This window comes from Vanacampus margaritifer, chromosome 7, assembly GCF_051991255.1.
Source record: "Vanacampus margaritifer isolate UIUO_Vmar chromosome 7, RoL_Vmar_1.0, whole genome shotgun sequence".
In the NCBI taxonomy this organism is placed as follows: Eukaryota; Metazoa; Chordata; class Actinopteri; order Syngnathiformes; family Syngnathidae; genus Vanacampus; species Vanacampus margaritifer.
The window spans coordinates 4,300,501-4,320,882 of record NC_135438.1 but is presented as its reverse complement, the minus strand read 5'-3'; the positions used below and the strand labels follow the sequence as shown (position 1 = coordinate 4,320,882).

Below are 20,382 nucleotides of genomic sequence, written 5' to 3'. Positions count from 1 at the left end.
GCATATTTTGCTACGAGCACTTTCTTGGGTTATATATTGTGCCTTCTGTATGGAAAATAGAGCATTGCGTACAAGAACTAGGACCAAAACAAAAGTAATTGAGAACCAAATTGCTCAAAAACCTTCCGCTTATATGGGCCAACATTAGTGACTCTGAAGGCTCTGGGCAGATTACACCAACATGGCAGCACAAAACATTCACAAACACGTACTGGAAGCAGTACAGGCAAGAGAAACGCTCCAAAAAATGAAAATGAAACCATTTCACGGTACAAGAAAATATAGGTTGTAAATGTAGGTTAGTTCTTCGGGTAGTGTTACGGCTGGCAGAGAAGCTCTTGCTAGCCCCGACGGACCACCGCAGCTACAAAAACTCCAGTGACATACGCCGGCTTTTCGCGGTGACCGGGTTGGGAACGCCGCTGTCAGTCTGACCTCATTTTCAACCCGTTAATCTCTGAGCAGAAGGCGGGAGAAAAATCCGCAGGTTTTTTTTGGGTGTGTGTGTTTTTTTTTTTATCGCCACAATTTTCCAAGTTCAGCTGTCGTCACACCGAAATAACACTCATAATGGCTAGCTTGTGTCATGATATGTCGCTGGCATGGATAGATGAATAAAAATAATGCATCATATTTTTGGCCTTATTAGGTTACCGTGGCAAAGTGATCTGGAACCTCTGGCATATAGCTAGTGAAAGTTTTCCAAAATTTGATTTTGTTGCTAAGTTATGTCACCAGTTTTCAGTGTTTCATTTTTTGATGTTTTTTTTTTTTTTGGCCTACCGGTTCAGCAAAAACATAAAATACTGTACACTACTCACAAACAAGGCTATTTAGTTTCCAGGTGAAATTTCAGGATAAAACTAAAATGCACTATGACCTTTATATCTTACAATTTTTGTGCGCTAGATTCTAACCATTTGGACTATACAGATGGGAAAAAGTTGATGTATTATTCATAAACATGAATATTTTTTATCCCACACTGAAAACCTGGAAGATAGTTCACTGGATTCATACTTGACATGCTGTGCTAGCTAACTAGCTAGCTACCTACCTAGCTAGCTAGAGAAACACAGAAACACGGAGAAAAAAAAAAGACTACAATAGCACTACAATTGCATCTGTGCTAGCTAGCTAGAGAAATACAGTAAAAAAAAAACTAAAAAAAACACACAAGCATACCAAAATGTGTAGCACAACAAACCCACGTGATGTTTTGTTGTATGGACTAGCAAGTTTTAAGTAGATGGCAACACAAATAATCACTAGCAAAAGTAGCCTAGCATTTAGCAAGCTACAGCACATTGGCAAATAGCTGATGTGTTTTTAAACAACCATTATGCTCGTTTGTGTGCTCATTTGCTAGCATGCTAACAGTCGACAGTCGAATCCAGTTACACGCCACCCGTTGTTAGATCAGCATGATTTGGCGGCCATTTGGTAGCCACTGATGCTATCGCTAGCGTTGTTGCAAAGAGGGCGACGGGTACTCTCAGAGACAGCAAATCCGTTGTAATTATAATTCGGCACAATTCCTGTTAAAAATGTAGGATCCCGAACACAACATCTCCAAAACTCACTTGCTAGGTAGCATTCCTTGCAAAATGGAAAAGTAAGACTTTAAAGTTAAAATTAGCCCGTAACACAAAAGTCTCAGTGACAATGAAACAAGAAGTTGCCTCTTATGCTTTGAAGTGCACATTTTTTTGTGGAATTCCAAGGCTCATACTTTGACAAAATCTAAAATTCACAAAGCTAAATTGTGAAGCCCATTTTGCCATTACGCTGTTTACTGCGACCAGACCTGACTCAAATTGTATTGCTCTATGACTTGAATACAATAATTTTTTTCTCGTCTTGATAGATTCATTGTCATTTACTTGCGTGTACCGTTTGTTTATAAACGCCATCAGTCGTGCTGTTTCGTCGGCCATGTGGGTCAAAACATTTTGGATTCAAGCCAGATGAACGTGAAGCGCCCGCTAGCACCGATAAGCTAGTACGTTGTATTTGTATGAAGAATGTCGCAACACAGCAAACTCCAAAGTCCATTTTAAAGCGCAACCACCCAATTTCCTCAACTGGTAACACAAAACACAGTGTTTAAAAAATAAGCGTTTAAAAAGAATGTACTTGAATTATTATGCGCTAACATCATTATATCAGTGGCATTAAAAATGTATGATACAATAATTATCGTGATGTGGTCTGGGAAAATATATCATCCTAAAAAAGTGTTATCATGACAGGTCTAAAAAAAAAAGAGAAAAAAACGGCAATACTACCCAATTTTTAACACAGGATTTGAAGTGCAGAACTACAGAGACTAGAAAGACGGCCCTGCAACCTTTAGCTGCGCCTGCTCGCCATCTCTGGCCGGCGTCCAATGTAAACATGGCGCCGATAAGCTTATCCGGCGAGGCAAGAATCTAGTTCACCCAGGGAAAAAACCGGTTCTCCCATTGGCGGAGGGACCCCGAGCTACAAGATTTGCATGCGGCGTAACATTCAACGGGTGATTTGCAACTGAAGGCGCTTGCTTGCACGTGCCTGATGCCTGCTTGTCTCTCGGTGTTCCCTCCGAACGTGAGCTCCAATTTTTCCCACGACGCAAGTAAAGGGCAAGGCAGGTGAAGCAAGATGATTCCACGATTAAATATTTAGGCCAAAAGGATTATGTAACGTTGAACTTCAGTGAGACATTCCTGTCAAACAGTGGCTTGGCAAGATGAAATCCCGTTTAGGATTTCTTTGCTCGCCTTCCTGTCAGATCCGGCAAAGCATCAAATGTTGTTTATTATTTATAAATGCGAGTATTTGTACCCTGGCGGAGGATGGACTGGATTCATATTTGACGGAATTTTGCAACCGGGCGAAAATTTACTTTGCAGGTATTTTTTGAAAGTTCAACCCCCAAAGACATGCAGTTTCATTTCGATCTCAGGTAAACGCCCCCAAAACGACTCAAGAAGCCGTATTTGGGTATGAAGAGGGTGATTTTCAAAGAGCGACTATTTTCATCTGGTGGCTAACAAATTTTAACCTCGTATACGAGACGGCCGGGCGACCATAAATCGCAAGAGTCGTGTTTTCATCATTGCTTGTGGGCGTAGTAGCACGACAGCAAAGTTTGATGACTCACCATAAAACACACAAAACTCCAATAAGTCAACTCTACAAGGTCTTGCAACCCCCCCCCCCCCCCCAAAAAAAAAAGCCCAGGGGCAAAAGGCTATATTTTCTAAAGTTGCCAGAGGTATATTTGTCATTTATCCAGTGCGTCAGTCTTACCCTTAACAAAAAAGTAGTACACTTTAAGTAAATAATACAGAGTATACTTAAGTACAACTAATTTTATTTTTCCAGTGTTCTTACAATTTCTATTTGCAAACATTTTTTTCCACTTAAGTTAATTTTTTTTTAATCTTTTTTTTTTTTTTTTTTTTTTAAAGAAGAAGAAAAGATTATTATAAATTAGGGACATCAGCCAATTACAATTTTTTAACTCTTTGACTGCCAAAAACGTTAAATAACGTTTAGTAAAATCCTATGGAGGAGTGCCAAAGACGTTAAAAGACGTTTGTTTCAAAACAGAGGTGAAACTAACCATTTTCTATTGTTGATTACTGAAAAACGGAATAAGGTAGAAACAAACTTTTTTTTTCTGATGAAAGATGAGAGTCCAATCTTTTATTTGGTAGTATGTGTGTTTCCATAGTCCAAACACATAATTTTCTATGGACCTTGAAAGATCAGTCCAAATGCTTAAATCGGCTGGCACCCACGGCATCCCTTTGCAATTAATTAATTAATTAACTAGTTTTATTTATTTATTTATTTTTTAAGATTAAAAAAATGAAAAGATTAAAAAAAAGAAAAGATTATTAAAAATTAGGGGCGACGGGAAACATTTGTAATCGGAATTAATCGCATGACTTCACTAGTTAACTCAGGATTAATCACAAATTTTATATCTGTTCTAAATGTACAATAAAACACAATTTCTAGGTTTTCATACTCTTGCTAACAAAAGTGTGTGTGTGGGGGGGAACGAATAAAAATAGTTCAAATGAATTTTTGACGTCTATAGCCGTCAACGGCAGTGAATGAGTTAAGAACCAAAACTCCCCATAAAGTGTGGCGTGTTACTGAAACTCAATAACAATTTTGTCTCTCAACACAAAGAAAAAACAATATTGTGTGCGTTGGGGAGACCACCTTTTAATTTCTCTTTAATTGCAACCGTCTCCTGCATCTTGCATTGCTACGCTGACTCATTCTGTGATGTCATCCCTCGCCGCCGTGTCAGTGAAGCAGAACCTCAAGCTGCCACCTGACCCGCAGAAGCCTCTTCTTACCTGCTGGGTCAGTGTGTCATGCCGGCCGCCTAAGTCGCCCTCCAGAACGACTGGGACTTTCTACGTGACGTATAAATGAATCTTTATTTTCGTTTCGATGTCTCTAAACAACTAAGCAATCGTGCTTAATTTTGATGAATGAATCAAAAGGACAATTAGTCCATTTCGACATGTTTCAACAAAAGCTTCATTTGGTCGATTTGAATGATCCTGTTACTTTATATCAATAAAACCTATTTAAACAACTACCAATGAACCATTTTATTACGTCATGTTATTTTAGCTTGGCATGGCGCTGCTCGGTTTGTTTGTTTTAGCGAAGAGTCGCCACGATCACCCTCACTTTGTTCTGATAAGCCAAGCCCGACCAACCTTAAAAACAATGAATGCATTTGGGTATATTGCAACCGATAAAAGCACATTTTATTTACTTATGTTTTGCTCACAACCTGACTTGACATTTATCCTTAAAAAGGACAAATACCACATCTGTGGATGTGTGACTCAGCTCAACTTTATGCCTTGAGAACTTAAAACAACAAAACCGCAACAGCTGTAACAAAATAGTGTACATAATAAACCTAATAAAATAATCAATAAATCCAATGAAAGAAAAAAAACGACTTCTCTTACATCATGTGTTTATCTTTGCAAATTGCTTCCCCGTTTTGGGGGTTGAACCCGTGTTACTATAATGAAACATCATTTTTTTCCTTCCCGAAATGCTGACAACCTTGTATTGTTATTTATTTTAACAAATGATTCATGCTAAATTAATCATTAAGCTATCAATCATGTTGAGTTCCATACAAAACATGAATGCAATGCTTGGGCGACATTGTGAGCTTTTGTGAAAGTGTGTTGCTTCACCTGCTATTTGCTGCTACTTTGCTGTAATGACCCGCCGACAACCTCACACACTGAACGTTTTGTTTGTTTTGTCTCCAGTATTGCGCATTATTATTCTTATTACGATAAAATCTTATCGATTGATATTGTGACGTCACCGGCTAGCTTTGCCGTTACCGTTTATGCTAGTCAGTGGACAGTGGGTCTCAAACGCAACTGAACAGAATTGACATATTTCGTTTTTTAACTTTTCCATTAAATAATGTGTATAAGTGAAGCCATTACTATTTGCGAGGGATAGGGAGCCATGAATTATTTTTATTTTATTTTTTAATCGCAAAATAGTAGTAGTAGCAATAGTATTAGCTAGCTTACTAGCCTACCATGCTAGCATAAACAAACATGACTTTACAGTAAACTTTACACAACTATTAAGTCATTAATTTCACCTTTCGGCATTTAAACAATAATAATAGTAATGTTAAGGAATAAAGGTGAATTGGCATATAAACAAACTTACACTTCCATGTTCACTTTTGATTGTGCACAAAAATCACCAACAAAACGGGACCTCTCAAACGCAAACAAAAACAAACGAACAAAAACAACACAATTCTACCAGAAGGTGCCAAAATGATCATTCAAATGCTTTGGCCTGAGCACAAAAACAGTGAATAGGCAAGATTTTCAGTGAATAACAAGAGTACTGGTGAAACACACCAAAAAATGACTACAACCTATAAAAAAAAAATAACACTGAATGACTGTTAAAAGTTTCAAGCAAGTAAAATGCACTGAAAGCAAAGCCAATCTAGGTCAGCGCCATTCAGGACTCCACACCCTTGAGTATTAATTCAGACCTGCCTTCCACTTAATTATTTTTATTTTTGTCACCACAAATGACTCGCTGCTGCTTATTCAGGTATTGTAATGGCAAAAGATGAATGGTGTCATGGGCAAAAGATGCAGTGAATGTGTTTAATTGCAGTGACACTTGTATGAAAGCGTTTCACCCGGCGTGTTTCAAAAGCGACAGGAAAGCCCCGGGGTAAACATGGATGCTGTGGCAATCGACTCTGACTCAAGCTATAGTCAAACAATGATAGGAGGCGTGAACAATCAGACGGCATTTTTGTCATGTTGTCAAATGGATGCAGACTGAATGAAGGCCTTGTCCTCTCAAAAACAATATCCAACCGAGCTAAACTGCCGCTATCATAAAAACATGAACTATAAGTTATTTTATTAGTTAGCATAATCAGAGGTGGCAAAAATCCAGGTCCAGAAAGTAAAAACCCTGCCACAGTTTTGGCTTTAGCTCCTAGTGCTAGCTAGCTAGCTAGCTAGCTAGCTAGCACTAGGAGCATCATGGGAGCTAGCTAGCATCTGAAGCTAAAACCAAACTGTGGCAGGATTTTTACTTTCTGGATTTGGCATCATATAATGAAAAAAATAATCATTTTAATAAAAAATAAATATAACATAAATTTTAAAAACAATGTAATAGAATAGGGGGAAATTTTTGAATAAAAGCAGTAACAGACAATCATCAAAAAAGTGCAGGAAAACTCCTCAGGAGGCCATGAGTTGAAAGTAAAAAATGGACCGAGGTGGACAGAGGTGGCAAAAATCCAGGTCCAGAAAGTAAAAACCCTGCCACAGTTTTGGCTTTAGCTCCTAGTGCTAGCTAGCTAGCTAGTTAGTTAGCTAGCTAGCTAGCACTAGGAGCACCATGGGAGCTAGCTAGCATCTGAAGCTAAAACCAAACTGTGGCAGGATTTTTACTTTCTGGATTTGGCACCTCTGGGCATCATATAATGAAAAAAAAATATCATTTTAATAAAAAATAAATATAACATAAATTTTAAAAACAATGTAATAGAATAGGGGGGGAATTTGAATAAAAGCAGTAACAGACTATCATCAAAAAAGTGCAGGAAAACTCCTCAGGAGGCCATTGAGTTGAAAGTAAAAAATGGACCGAGTGGGTTAAAAGTGCAACTCCGGGACCGGACTGGCCCGAAAAGCTGGTCCCCTTGTCACCGGGCTGTATTTTCTAGGGAGAGGTTCAAAAGAGGACAAGCATTCACACATGCTGGGAGACCCCCACTCCATCCCCGCCCCCCCTGAACACCTCCCCAGCCAACAGCGATCACACTTTTATGGGGGTCCGGCTTGCATTGTGAGAATGTTAACGTGGCTCACTGGCTTCTTGAACTTAGCTTGAAGTATGTGCACGTCGGCGGCCATAATAGCACTTAACCACTTACTCGCAAAAAGAAAAGGCAAAATCATTTGAAAATGTAAAACACATTATGTGTTAGAAGCTGCATCTGGGGTAAACCAGAGCGACCAGATGTCCTCTTTTCCCAGATTAACGTCAGGAAGATACTGTATATGAAAGTTATTTCCAGCTTTTCAGTCACTGTTCATGCTTGTCAATTGAGCGGTCTGAATTGCAGCAGCATCGAAGTCTTCATCCTTAAAACTGCTAGCTCAAAATCACTGAAACCCAATAGCTATGGGTTTAAAAAAAACTTGTGCTTAAAAGAAATAAACTATGTTCGGTTATTTTTTTTAACCGAGCAATTTTAAGGGTGTTGGCGGAAGATTATTTTAAAAGGAAGAATTATTATAATATTATAACAAATTTCAAAAAATGATGTCATAAAACATGTTTTTTTTTTTAAATAAAATGTATGAGAGAAAATATAAAATGTTTAAAATGTATTTTAATTTTCAAAGATAAAACCTATTTTAACTGAATCATTTTGAATTGTATTTTAAAATGTAAAAAAAATAATAATAATGTAAAGTAACTTTTTTTGGGGGGGGGGCAAGCCCTGAGAAAAGTTCTTACTCATTTTCCCCCCCTAATACAACTTGAATGCATACAATATATTGTAGGAAAGTCATTTTTTTAATTGGATTATTTAAAAAAAATAAAAAATAAAATAAAATTTTAATGTAATGAAAAATAGTATGCATTTTTTTAAATAAAAATTAAAAAATATTTAACAAAACTGAATGAAATAGTATTTTTTTATTTTTGTTATTTGTAAATGACAAATATTATACAAAACAAAATACAAAAATAAAATATTTAAAAATTAATGCAATGTAATAACAATGTAAAAAAAAAAAAAAGATAAAAAAAAAAAATGACGGATGCAAAACTATAGCATTTTTATTATTTTTAACAAAGTGAAATCTACTGACCTGGCATGTTTATTAAAACATTTTCGTTATTTTTTGCAGCTCTACCACAACAGGGGCGGGCATTTTGTAAAAAGGGCCTCTGCTTGAATTCATGTCGACATCAGTGACTGCCTGCTCACTTAAAGATTGGGAATATTACTAGAACTGCAATGATTCATTTGTTCAATTGTTTGCTTAGCCAGCGGGAAGATGTGTCATGGCTGTCGGCGGGGTTAGGAAAAACATCTTTTCATTCCAAAAAGAGTTCTCAATGCGAGAAGCGTCGGGCCTCTGCTTGAGCCGGACCGGACCGGCGCGCTAACTATTCATGAGCTCGAGGTGAACACTTCCATAGACGGGGGAGAATAACCTCATTCTTGCTTGCGGCGAGAGTGATTTATTCATGTGCTCGCCCCAACGAGTAACAAGACATTTTCAGAATATTTCTGCAGACTCGGGGAAAAGAAACACAGCAACTCCACTAATGTCATTCTTGTTTTACCATTCTTGTCTGTACAGTCAACCCCTGTTTATCGCATAGGATAACATTCCTGACAGCAAAAGGTGAAAATCCACAATACAGATAAAAAATTTAAAAATTTCAAACACACTTTTTAAAGTCTCTCTCTCTCAAGTCAAGAAATGAGAGACTAATGTATAGCATCACTTTGAACAAACGAAACAATGCGACAATAGGGCCATCTTAATCAGCAGACTTGCTGCCAGATATCAATTCAACAATTAAAAAAATATATTATTGGTGGTAAAATTGAAATCACTTGAGCTCAAAATGTTACCAGAGTAAAACGCGTATTTTTTATTTTATTTGTTAAAACAGCAGTTGGCGAAAAACAGAGCCTTGAGGAACACCAGGAACCTGGGGTAGAGAGGATGAATCACATTCCATCCGGTGTTCCTCAAGGCTCTGCCTTTTGCCCACTAAAATATTAATATATCAAATAAAAATATTCAAAACAAAGTTCCAAAACGTTTTTTTTTTTCTTTGAAAATGACTCACATCACCGGGAAAAGTTTAAGTTTGGCCTAAAGTGTGTGTACCAAATGGCTCCATGAGCCGCCATTTCATTTTACCGCCATGCAAATAAAAATAAAGCCATGATTACTTTGTTCCGGCTAAAACACTTCAGGATGCGTTGCTATGTACAACATTTTCATTTTACTTTAATAAAGAATATTACAAAACAAAATCAAATAAAAAGAAAACTTTACTCTATTAAAATTGTCATAAATATAAACCAGTGAGAATAAAGTTGGAAAATACAACAACCAAGCACTACAGAAATATTACACCATTAAAACAACAGGCGAGCGGCCACAATGCACCAGGAGTCCGCTTGTGCACGCTCAAGCTTTAATTGACGATTTAGTATCCAGCGGCGTCTGAATTCATCAAATCATTTGCATCCATTGATTTAGCGGAGGAACATACAATTAAAGGCTGATTAGGACGCTCTCTGGAGTCCGCCTTTTCGGCCCTTCGGAGAACATTGAGAGTTGGATGGCGTCCAGCCCGAGCGCTCGCCTTGCTTGCTTCCATGCGGCGGACAAGACACCGGCTTCCAGCTCGTTCTGACAAGATGGACGTGCTTTAAGCAATGAGCAATGAATTTAAGAGCAAATTTTCTAAACGCGAAAGCTGGCGTCAGAGTGTGAAATCTGAGACTTTGGCTCAAAAAAAAATAAATAAATAAATAAATCACATGCGCACTTGTGTTAAATGGAAGTCGAGACACACCATTTAAAGTGCCTCTGATATATATTATATATTTTATTTTATATTTTAACATTCCCTTTCAATAGAGTTGGATAGGTATCTCTTGTTATCATTAAATAGGGGTGTGTAGACTTTTTATATCCACTAAGTATGTTCAAAAGTGACTGCCCGAAAGTCGTCATCAATGGGTGAGTGTTATTTACAGCAGTTTTATATCGTTTTTATTGTGTTGCAGCTAAATTCTAAGCATGTTAAAAAGTCTCTTTACGCATTTTTCCTCGTTGAAAAATCAGTATTTTAGCTTTACATTGTTTCCTCATTTAATAGCTAATATTTTTTTTTTAGACTTAAAGTCAAAAGTAAAAGCATTTCTTTACAATAATGTGTTCTATGTAACCCCCTCTAGTCTAAACACGGTATACTGATCAATATTACGTTTGTGATAAGAATGAACTCATTCACTGCCATTGACGGCTATAGACGTCAAAAATGAATTTGAACTATTTCTATTAGTTTAACATTTGTTCCACTTTTGTTAACAAGAGTATGAAAACTAGAAATATATATATATTTTATATTCAGAATAGATATAAAATCGTGAGTTAACTAGTGAAGTCATGCGATTAATTACGATGACAAATTTTAATCGCCTGATGCCCTTAATTAAAAAAAAAAAACTTTTTTAAATCTTTTCTTTTTTTAAAAGAAATTATTATTAAAAATTAGGGGCATCAGGTGATTAAAATTTGTTATTAAAATTAATCGCATTACTTTACTAGTTAACTCACGATTAAAAAAAGAAAAGAAAAGATTAAAAATTAGGGGCGTCAGGTGATAATTTTTTTAAAATTGTAATTAATCGCATGACTTCACTAGTTAACTCACGATTAATGTTTTTTTTTTATATCTGTTCTAAATGTGCAATCTTTTTTTTCTTCTATTTTTTCATACCTTTAACAAAAGTGGAAAAAAATGTTAAACTAATTGAAATCGTTAAAATGAATTTTGACGTCTATCGGCGTCAATGGCAGTTAAAAAGCAGAAAAATCCACCTGTTTTTATCCATCTTTACGGTTGGGGTATGGCGGCCATTTTGCCACTGCCTGTCGACTGAAAATGGCATCACAGTGCCTCCGAGCTCATCTTGCGAACGTGATGTCACGTGACCAAACCTGGAGGTGAGCCGTGATTGGTCGTTTCCTGAGCCCTTGGGCACTGTAATGTCATTTTTAGTCGACAGTAAGTACAAGGCAAAATGGCCGCTCCTGAGATGGCTAAAAACAGGTGGATTAATTCATTTTATACTTAAAACATCTAATAAAAAGCTAATAATGCTTTTCGGACGGCCATCTTGACCATGTAACGGATCATTTCTACTTCCATTATTTCCTGTGGGAAATGATATTCAAATATGTTGGTTATCATTGGAATGTGCACCATCAAACCGCATTTCACGTCAAGTCCTGTCATGTAAACTTCATTTTATGGCCCGTTGCGGGCATGTGACATTTGCGTAAAAGACGAGAGAGAAATCCTCTCCTGGGAATTTTCAGCTGAAACTCAAAGAATGCTCAGATCAAAAGCCATCTTTAATTAAAACCACTTACAGCGGAAACGAATAGTGAAAGAGAGGAAAAAGGGGAGCCAAGGGATTTTGCTGTGTTATCCAAAGCTCTCGGCGGATCAAAGTTTGTAGGGATTTTGAATGGTTACGTAACCTTTTTTTTTTTTTTTTTTTTTTTTTTTTAAATGCCTTGAAATATTAGGCCAGGAATACAGTAGCAAAGATGTGCTTTTCTGTCTGCCGGCAGCATGTAGGCCAACTTGTTTACCGACGTCCTGTCTGACACCGCGGCTAAGCTGGATGTCATTAGGACTTAAGGTGGCGGTGATCCTGTCAGCGCGGATACCAGCCAAAGAAAGAGCCCTGGAATTCGCACCCCCAAAATGGCTGCTTTAAACCAAAATGGCCGGTTCAATTTTTGGCCACGGGACCTGGAGAGATTTTTGTGCGCCGTGCTATGATAAACGTCTTGCCAAATTCATGTTGAGCTCACGGGTGAAGTTTTTGTAACTTTTCAGGCCCCTCATAAACCATATACAGTATGTATAAAACTAAAACTAATACTGAAACTATTTTTTCTTTTAAATCTTAAATTGAGCATTAAAAAAAAAATAAAAAATAACAAACCCGCTCTAAAAGTAATTAAAACTAATTTAATTTAAAAAACTAAATTCAAAACTAATAAAACTGACTAAAAAATCAAAAACTGTTATAACCCTGCTTGAGGACTTTATTCTTGTGTTAAAGGGGAAGTCAACCCCATATATATATATTTTTTTACAATATTATAATATGTTCTATACATCCCCACTGGTCTAAATATGATATTCTGCTTAATTTGAGTTAAGGAGAAAAATCCGGCCGTTTTTCTCTATCTCAACAGGCGGCCATTTTGCCACTTGCTGTTGACTGAAGCTGGCATCAATGTTGCTCAGCTTCAGAAAAGAGGTGAGCTGGGATTGGTTGTTGCCTGAGCCCTGAGCAACTGTGACGTCATCTTCAGTCGACAGCAAGTGGCAAAATGGCCGCCCCCTGAGATGGATAAAAACGGCTGGATTTTGCTTAATAACTCGTATTCCACAAATTTAATATTAATCAGAATGTCATGTTTAGACTAGTGAGGTCACATATAACATATTATTGTCAAGAAATGTTTAAGGTTGACGTCCCCTTTAACTCATTCACTGCCATTGACGGCTATAGACGTCAAAAATTCATTTGAACTATTTCTATTAGTCTAACATTTTTTCCCCACTTTTGTTAACAAGAGTATGAAAACCTAAAAAAAAATGTATTGTATATTTAGAACAGATACAATTTGTGATTAATCGTGAGTTAACTAGTGAAGACATACGATTAATTACAATTGAAAAATTTAATCGCCTGACGCCCGAAATTTTTAATAATGTTTTCTTTTTTTTATTCATTCACTGCCATTGACGGCTATAAAAAAAATATCTTGAACTATTTCTGTTTAACTTTTTTTCCCCACTTTTGTTAATTAAAGTATGAAAACCTAGAAGTTTTTTATTGTACATTTAGAACAAAATTTGTGATGAATCGTGAGTTAACTAGTGAAGTCATACGATTAATTACAATTGAAAAATTTAATCGCCTGACGCCCGAAATTTTTAATAATGTTTTCTTTTTTTTATTCATTCACTGCCATTGACGGCTATAAAAAAAAAATATCTTGAACTATTTCTGTTTAACTTTTTTTCCCCACTTTTGTTAATTAAAGTATGAAAACCTAGAAGTTTTTTATTGTACATTTAGAACAAAATTTGTGATGAATCGTGAGTTAACTAGTGAAGTCATACGATTAATTACAATTGAAAAATTTAATCGCCTGACGCCCGAAATTTTTGATAATGTTTTCTTTTTTTTATTCATTCACTGCCATTGACGGCTATAAAAAAAAATATCTTGAACTATTTCTGTTTAACTTTTTTTCCCCACTTTTGTTAAAGTATGAATACCTAGAAGTTTTTTATTGTACATTTAGAACAAAATTTGCGATGAATCGTGAGTTAACTAGTGAAGTCATGCGATTAATTACAATTTAAAAAAAAAAAAATTGTCTGTCGCCCCTAATTTTTAATTAAAAAAATGTTTAATGACATTATGGCAGCAAATGAGTTAACATTGCATGGGACACGAGTAATTATCATTTTGATTTCTCTATTTTTTCCTTTGGGAATGAAATTCCCACAGTAAATGTCGAAGTGACTTAAAAGATCATTTCTTCTTGCATAATGCCTTTCTGCCAACATGTTGGAAGCACAACTTTCCAGCTCAGGCTGTTGGTATGGAGTTGTTGTTACAGTCGTTTCCTTCAGCCTGTTCGCTTCGTCCCACAATACAATCCAGCCCCGAGCACTCCTAACTCTTTATTTCGTCGGTCTGGCAACAAAAGCCAAGTCATAAATCATTCATAATTCATGACACTGCCAACACTCTGGCCAATTAAATCACCCCCCCCCCCCCCCACCCCCACCCCCAGTTAACGCCTCTCGCGCCGACAAAGCCTGTGCTAAGAGGTAGACTTGGTTACAGTAGAACATGTGAACGTCGCGTACGTCAATGCTTGGATCGTGTGCGAAGAATGAGCCCCACTATGTCATTTTTAGCCAGCGATTCTCAAAGCAACTTGTTTAAAGTGGTCTCGTGCTCTTGCACATGATTACGACAAAGTGCTCGGCCTTCTTGAGAGACAACCTGTTGGAAATGGAGTCCAATAAATGTCCATATAGGGTACGACAGTGGAGGCCAGTGAACTTACTTGGACAGCAAAATGATTTTCAAAAAAACAAACAGAAAAGCAAAGTCCCAGAACGAGCTCAACTAACTTGATGTGATTAAAGTCAAAATATTATGAGGAAAAAAGTCATGATGTTATAGTTTAATATACAGAAGTGGACTAAAGTTGAAATAATTAGGATTATAAAAAGTTGCTAAATTCTGACAATCAAGTCTTTAGATAATAAAGTTGTGATTTAAAACTAAAAATTTGGAATTTTACATGTTAAAAGTATCAATATGAAGATAAAGTCATCATTTTTTCGAAATTAGCTGTAATGTTGCAAGAAAAAAGTACGATATGACTTTTTTGACAAAGTTCCATCTGTGTTTTATTTTAGAATGCAATTTTGAATGTATAAGGAAAAAAATTCAATTGTGGAGATAAAAGTTATGTTTGGGATTTTACAATGACCTCACTTGAACTATTACAGAGAAAAGGGTCATCATTTTAATGTAAAATATTTCATGAGAAATATGTCGGAATGTTTTGTAGTACATTTTTTTAAGATAAAGTTTTTATATGAGCATAATGTTATTTTAAGGGGAGCAAAGTCAAAATATGATGAAAAAGTTGCAAAGTTATGGGGAAAAAGAATTATATCAAAATTTTATCTAAATTGGATTACAAAAAAAGTTGCTTCATTATTTTTTTAACTATCTAAATTAAGTCAAAATATTACGAAAAAAATCATGTTATGAAAATAAAGTCATATTTTTTTTAATCTTTTATCAGAATCATGTTAAAGAACTTTTTAATATGAGAATATAATACCACTTATGTGAAAAGTGAAAATATGATATTTTTTTTTATAAAGTTTGAATTTCTATCTTTTGAGCTTTTTTTTTATGTATGAGAATAAAGTCATTTTACATCAATTAGCTCGAAATGTTGCGACAAAAAAAATCTGTTCTGTTATGAGAATTAAGTCAGAATTTAGATGAATAACATCTGAATATTTTTGGGGGGAAAAAGTAATTTTTCAAGACAACCGTGTATGAGAATCATTACGCAACACAACCGTCGAATCCCAGACGAGAACCGTCCTCAAATTGCTCAGCGTAAAGTTCAAATCCGACCAAAGCCTAAAGGCGTCGCTTACCTCGTCATGCCGTCACCGATGCAGTTCTGACCCGGGTATCCGTCGGCCCGGGCCGACAGCGAGCCCTGCGGCATGCCCGGCCGCGACTTCCACGACTCCATCAACGCCGCCACGGGAGAAATTAAATTCAACAAGGGGTTGGACGGGTCCCGGACGTCGTGCCGCGCAAAGGACATCGTTCCCTGCGGACCGATCTGGTAATGGAATGAGTGTCCGCTGGAATTAACTCCAACAATGGCCGACGCGGGCACGCCGTTGCTCTCCTGGTAGTAGTCGCCGTCGCTGCACTCTTGCTTAACCCCTTTGGACAGGACGTTGTTGGCGAAGACGTCGGGGTCGTAGTTCCCGTTGAGAGACACCGGCGGTCCTAAGATTCCGGAGAGGCTGTATTCGTCCACGTTATTCCTCAGCGACAAGTAGGTGGTCTCGGACGCGGGGAAGAGGCCGAGCGGCGGCGACTGCTCGCCGTAGGACTGCGGGTTCATGCACCCGTGGCTTTTGTCGGGCTCGTTCTTGATTTGCGTGATGAACGGCAGGTTGGAGGTGTTGCATTTGGACCCCCCCAAGCACATGCTCCTCAAATCAGTCCCTGGCTCGTTCTTGATGTACTTGACCATGCCCATCTGGTCCAAACCCACGTTGAACACCTCCCCATCCAACATCTCCACCTTGGGGAACACAAAGGGCTTGAAGTCCGGCTCGTCGCTCGGACCCGTAGCTCCCGGACTGCAGGCGTCGCCCCGCACCAAAGCCAGTTCGCCGCCGGGACTGGACGCCGGGAAACCTCCCGAGGAAGGGTTCTGCGGGCTTCCGATGGCCATGGCCGGACTGCAGGCGGGGGGTCGGACCGCGGTGGGGCTGGAGACGGATGACCTGACGCTGCAGGACGGCGGGGACCTCACGCTGGTCATGCTCCGCGGGCTGGACATGGGGGACCTCAGGAGGGGCGGCGAGCCCACCGTGCTGGATTCCACGGGGCTGCACGCCGACGGATTCCTGCGCCGGACTCCGGCCAGCGCCGGATGACTTACGGGCGAGCACGCTGGGCCGAAGCCCGCCGGGGGGCTGGTGGTGGTGGACGACACCATGTTGTTCCCGCCCCCCGGGCTGGAACTTTGGGGGCTGCCGGACAGCATGGACGCGGAGCTCGCCGGGGTACTGACGGAACCGTCGCCGCCGCTCGGCTGCGGGAACGCAAACCCTTTCAGTTTGGGGCTCTTGGCCGAGATGCACTGGCTTTCCTCGAGAGGGCGCCCGCATACCGGGTACTGCATTTTCCCGGGGCTGGCCGTGCCCCCGTGCTGGCCAAAGGCAAAGTCCGCCTCCCTGGCAGCATTCATGTAAAGTCCCATGGACTCAGCCACGGTTTTGGAAAGCTCCTTCGAGTCCATTTCCGGCTTGGGGCCGTGGAGGGAGCTGTTGCTGATGTGCGTCAGGCCGAAGTTCTGGGTCGGTCCGGGACGAAGCAGCGGCTGGTCCGGCGTCTTGCCGCCGCCCTCTTTGGGGTCGGCGACGTTGCCGATGTCGATCAGGACATCGGCGGCGCTCAGGCTGGGCTCGTCAGCGGTGCAGCAGAGCTCCATGGTGCCGGGGATCTGAGACCACCGGTTCTCGGCATCGCTCCCCTCAAAGAGACTTTGGTATCTTTTGGTCTCCATTGCTGGCTCATGGAGTCACCTTGCAAAAAAAAAAAAAAAAAAAAGAGGGCAAGAAAAAAGTTACACCGGTTCCAACCATGAGGTTTTGGTATAAAGATTTTAGCAAGAAATTCTATTAAAATTGTCGACCGTGCTGTCCAATGGAATGCCAGCCAGTAGCTGGACATTTTGTGCCTTGCAACTTCCAAGTGTCATTTTACAAAAATAAAGACATCATTTTTCATCAACATCAGTAATTTTACATGGTTAAAGTTGTGACATTTTTTAAGAATGAGAATACATTTAGAAAACAACGTTTTTAATTGTTTTGTGTGCGTGTGCGAGTGCGTGTGCGTGTGTGTGTGTGTGTGTGTGAATAAAGGCAAGATTTTAGAACGAAATGTTCAGAGATAAATTTTTACGAGACAGTCATAAAGTCGTAATTTTACTGAATGAAATCAAAATATGAAGTTATGTTACTAGACATTTATTGCGAGAATAAAGTCATATTTTCATAAATGTACCTTTTGAGATGAGAGTAAAGATGAAATATTGCGAGAATAAAGTTGTCAGATTATGAGACTAGTCTTATTATGAGGGAAATGCTTGACGATGAATGAGTAAAAAAAGCCAGGCAACGTTTCAACATGAAAAAAGTAATTTTATGTGACGGAAGTTGCAATATTATGGTAATGATCCTGTAATATTACAAGAAAAAAAGTTTAAATGTTATTAGATGATTATACATTTGATCACCTTATTGTATTTATGTTGTCAGAGAATGAAAGACGTTGCACTTCTTCTAGCTTGTTGAGATGTGACCACCAGCGCCTCTAGGGGTCACAGACCAGTACTGCTTACTCCATAAATTCAATACCGGTTTGTTCAATTCCAAAGCGCAATCAATGAATCAGTAATCAAACTGTCATGCCTAGAGTGGAGCTCCTACTTTATTATTTATTTATTTATGCAGGTGAATACAAATAATTGTTTTGTTTTGTTTTTTCATTTTCCAGGATAATAAACATCTTGACAGGTGGTAGGTACCTCGAAAGAGTTAACAAACCGACGTGACGTCTCCCGGGCTACCTTAAATGCCTCGCGCTTATTGGACGAGCGCACCCAGAGGTCAAGCGCCGATTGGCTCAGGCGCCTGTCAATCAAAAAGTTGCGAGTCTCGCTCGGCGGCCACAACACTGCTGCGACACAAAGTTGGAACGCGTTGTTTTGGTTCGGAAAACACGACATAAACACGGTTTACATGTGAAAACAGCTTAGAACAACTATTAAAAGTGTGATTTTATATTGTTTGAGAGGTGGTTTAGGCCGTCGCGGCACGTGCATGACGAGCACACACCCCCTTTTAAAACCATTTCAAAATAACTACGCCACGAACTGCGTGCTTTTTGCATAAATGCCATTTTTTTTTACATCTTTTTTTGTCATTATGAAAGGAATCATTCGAGCTGCCAAACAGGTGCAAACTCGTTCATTAAAATAAAATAAAAACATTCTACTTGCAGAAAACCCGTGGAGGTTTCGTTTGTTTCAAACAAAATGGGCAAGTAACGTCAGTAACAAAAAAAAGTTATTAAACACTTTTAATGCGGCTCTTCGCATGCAAGAAGCCTAAAAAAAAAATTTTTTTGTCTGTTTTTCTTACCTTAAAGACGACATTCGGTGGGTGGTTGTCAGGTGTTTGCATCCAGAGGAGCCCGAAGAAAAGCAAATAGAAAGAAAAAAAATAGTGATAATCTTCATAAATTGGAGTCGCGAAAGAGAGCGTGGTGCATAGTTGCGCCAGTTGCGCCTCTCTAATAATAATAATAATAATGATAAATCCTCAGCGGGCTTTGCAGCAAAGCGCGAGCGGGGTCGGACGGTGTAGCGCTCGGCGTACTGCTTTGCTCGCTCGCTCGCTCGAGTGGAAGTGAAAGAAGAAGAGAGGTGCGGGGTGGGCGAGAGAGAGAGAGCGAGAGAGGAGGGAGGGAGGGAGGGAGGGAGTGGAAGGGCGACGGGGAGGGAGGGAGTGAGAACGGAGTGTGTGTGTGTGGAGGGGGGAGGGCGAGGGGAGGAGGCGCTCGTCTTACATGGTGTCCCTCTCTCCAATATTGAAAGGGAAAAAAAAATCAGACGAGCGCGTGCGTGCGTGCGTGTGTGCGCGCGCGCGCGTCTGCGTTTGCGTTTGTGTGCGAGCGCCAGGCAGAATTGAGGCCATCATCGGCGTTAAAGTCACTTTGGCTTTATTTCGGCTCGTCTCGAGTGCGTCACGTGACCTTGCCCTTCTGGATATGGAAACTCCTTCGGCGTCACCTGCAACACGAGCCTCCACCAGGTGGCGCACTATTGCAAGCTTTTTCCAATCACTTGCAACCCTAATTAGGACTGATGATGAGTCCTCCACCATAACCCAGACTCAGAAATATAAGGCATAATATTTGATCATGATAAAAGTCAGGCATATGTATGTGTATATAGGCCCTGTCATACAATGCAAGGCAATGTACAGTATTTGCAATTGATGGACAGACAGACAGACAGACCGGTAGATAGGGCAGACAGAGAGCCAGATGGACAAAAAGATAAAGAGATGGATAGATAGAGTAGGATGTCCAAAAAAACATAGAAACAGACAATGGTCAATTTTGTCACTACTCACCACCAAGACGAACTTCATTTAGAGAAAAGTGCCGCGATATCCACATTCATTTCAAAACCTTGACGACGATAAATGACATCTTTTGATGACATGCAAATGATCTTATTGTTTACATTTTTGTACTGAGCAGCCCGGACGGACTGCGAAGCATCAACCGCCAAATTCCATTCCTACAGTTGTAATCGCAGTTTTTCTCTTTGTCATTGCCCATCGGCGATATCATATTTAAAATAACAACGCCACGGACTTCCGGGTTTTACACATCAGCGCCGTTTCCGGTGTCCGCAGTCCAACACTCGCACCCCTGCGCCCCCCAACCGCGCGCTCCCGCTCATCGGCGATAGGGCGCCAAAGTCCATAAGCCAAAGAAAACACAATAAAAAAAATAATAACGATGTTTCTATCATAATGAGCGATCCCACTGATGGACAGACACTTTTTTTGTCGGTGAACTCAGCTGCTGCGGGGCCTCACCGG

At 39.4% G+C, this 20,382-nt stretch overlaps 1 protein-coding gene across 1 annotated transcript in view; it reads right to left on the bottom strand.

Moving 5' to 3' along the window:
• The window catches only part of nr3c2 (nuclear receptor subfamily 3, group C, member 2), a 77,356-nt gene extending 58,170 nt beyond the window's left edge, over positions 1-19,186 (bottom strand). Inside the window, exons 1-2 of the mRNA XM_077570068.1 lie at positions 18,910-19,186; positions 15,610-17,286 (exon numbers count right to left, since the gene is read on the bottom strand). Of these exons, the coding sequence (XP_077426194.1) occupies positions 15,610-17,267 (1,658 nt within the window). The 5' untranslated portion in view covers positions 17,268-17,286; positions 18,910-19,186. The remainder of the gene's footprint in view (positions 1-15,609; positions 17,287-18,909) is intronic.
• Positions 19,187-20,382: the final 1,196 nt, after the last annotated feature.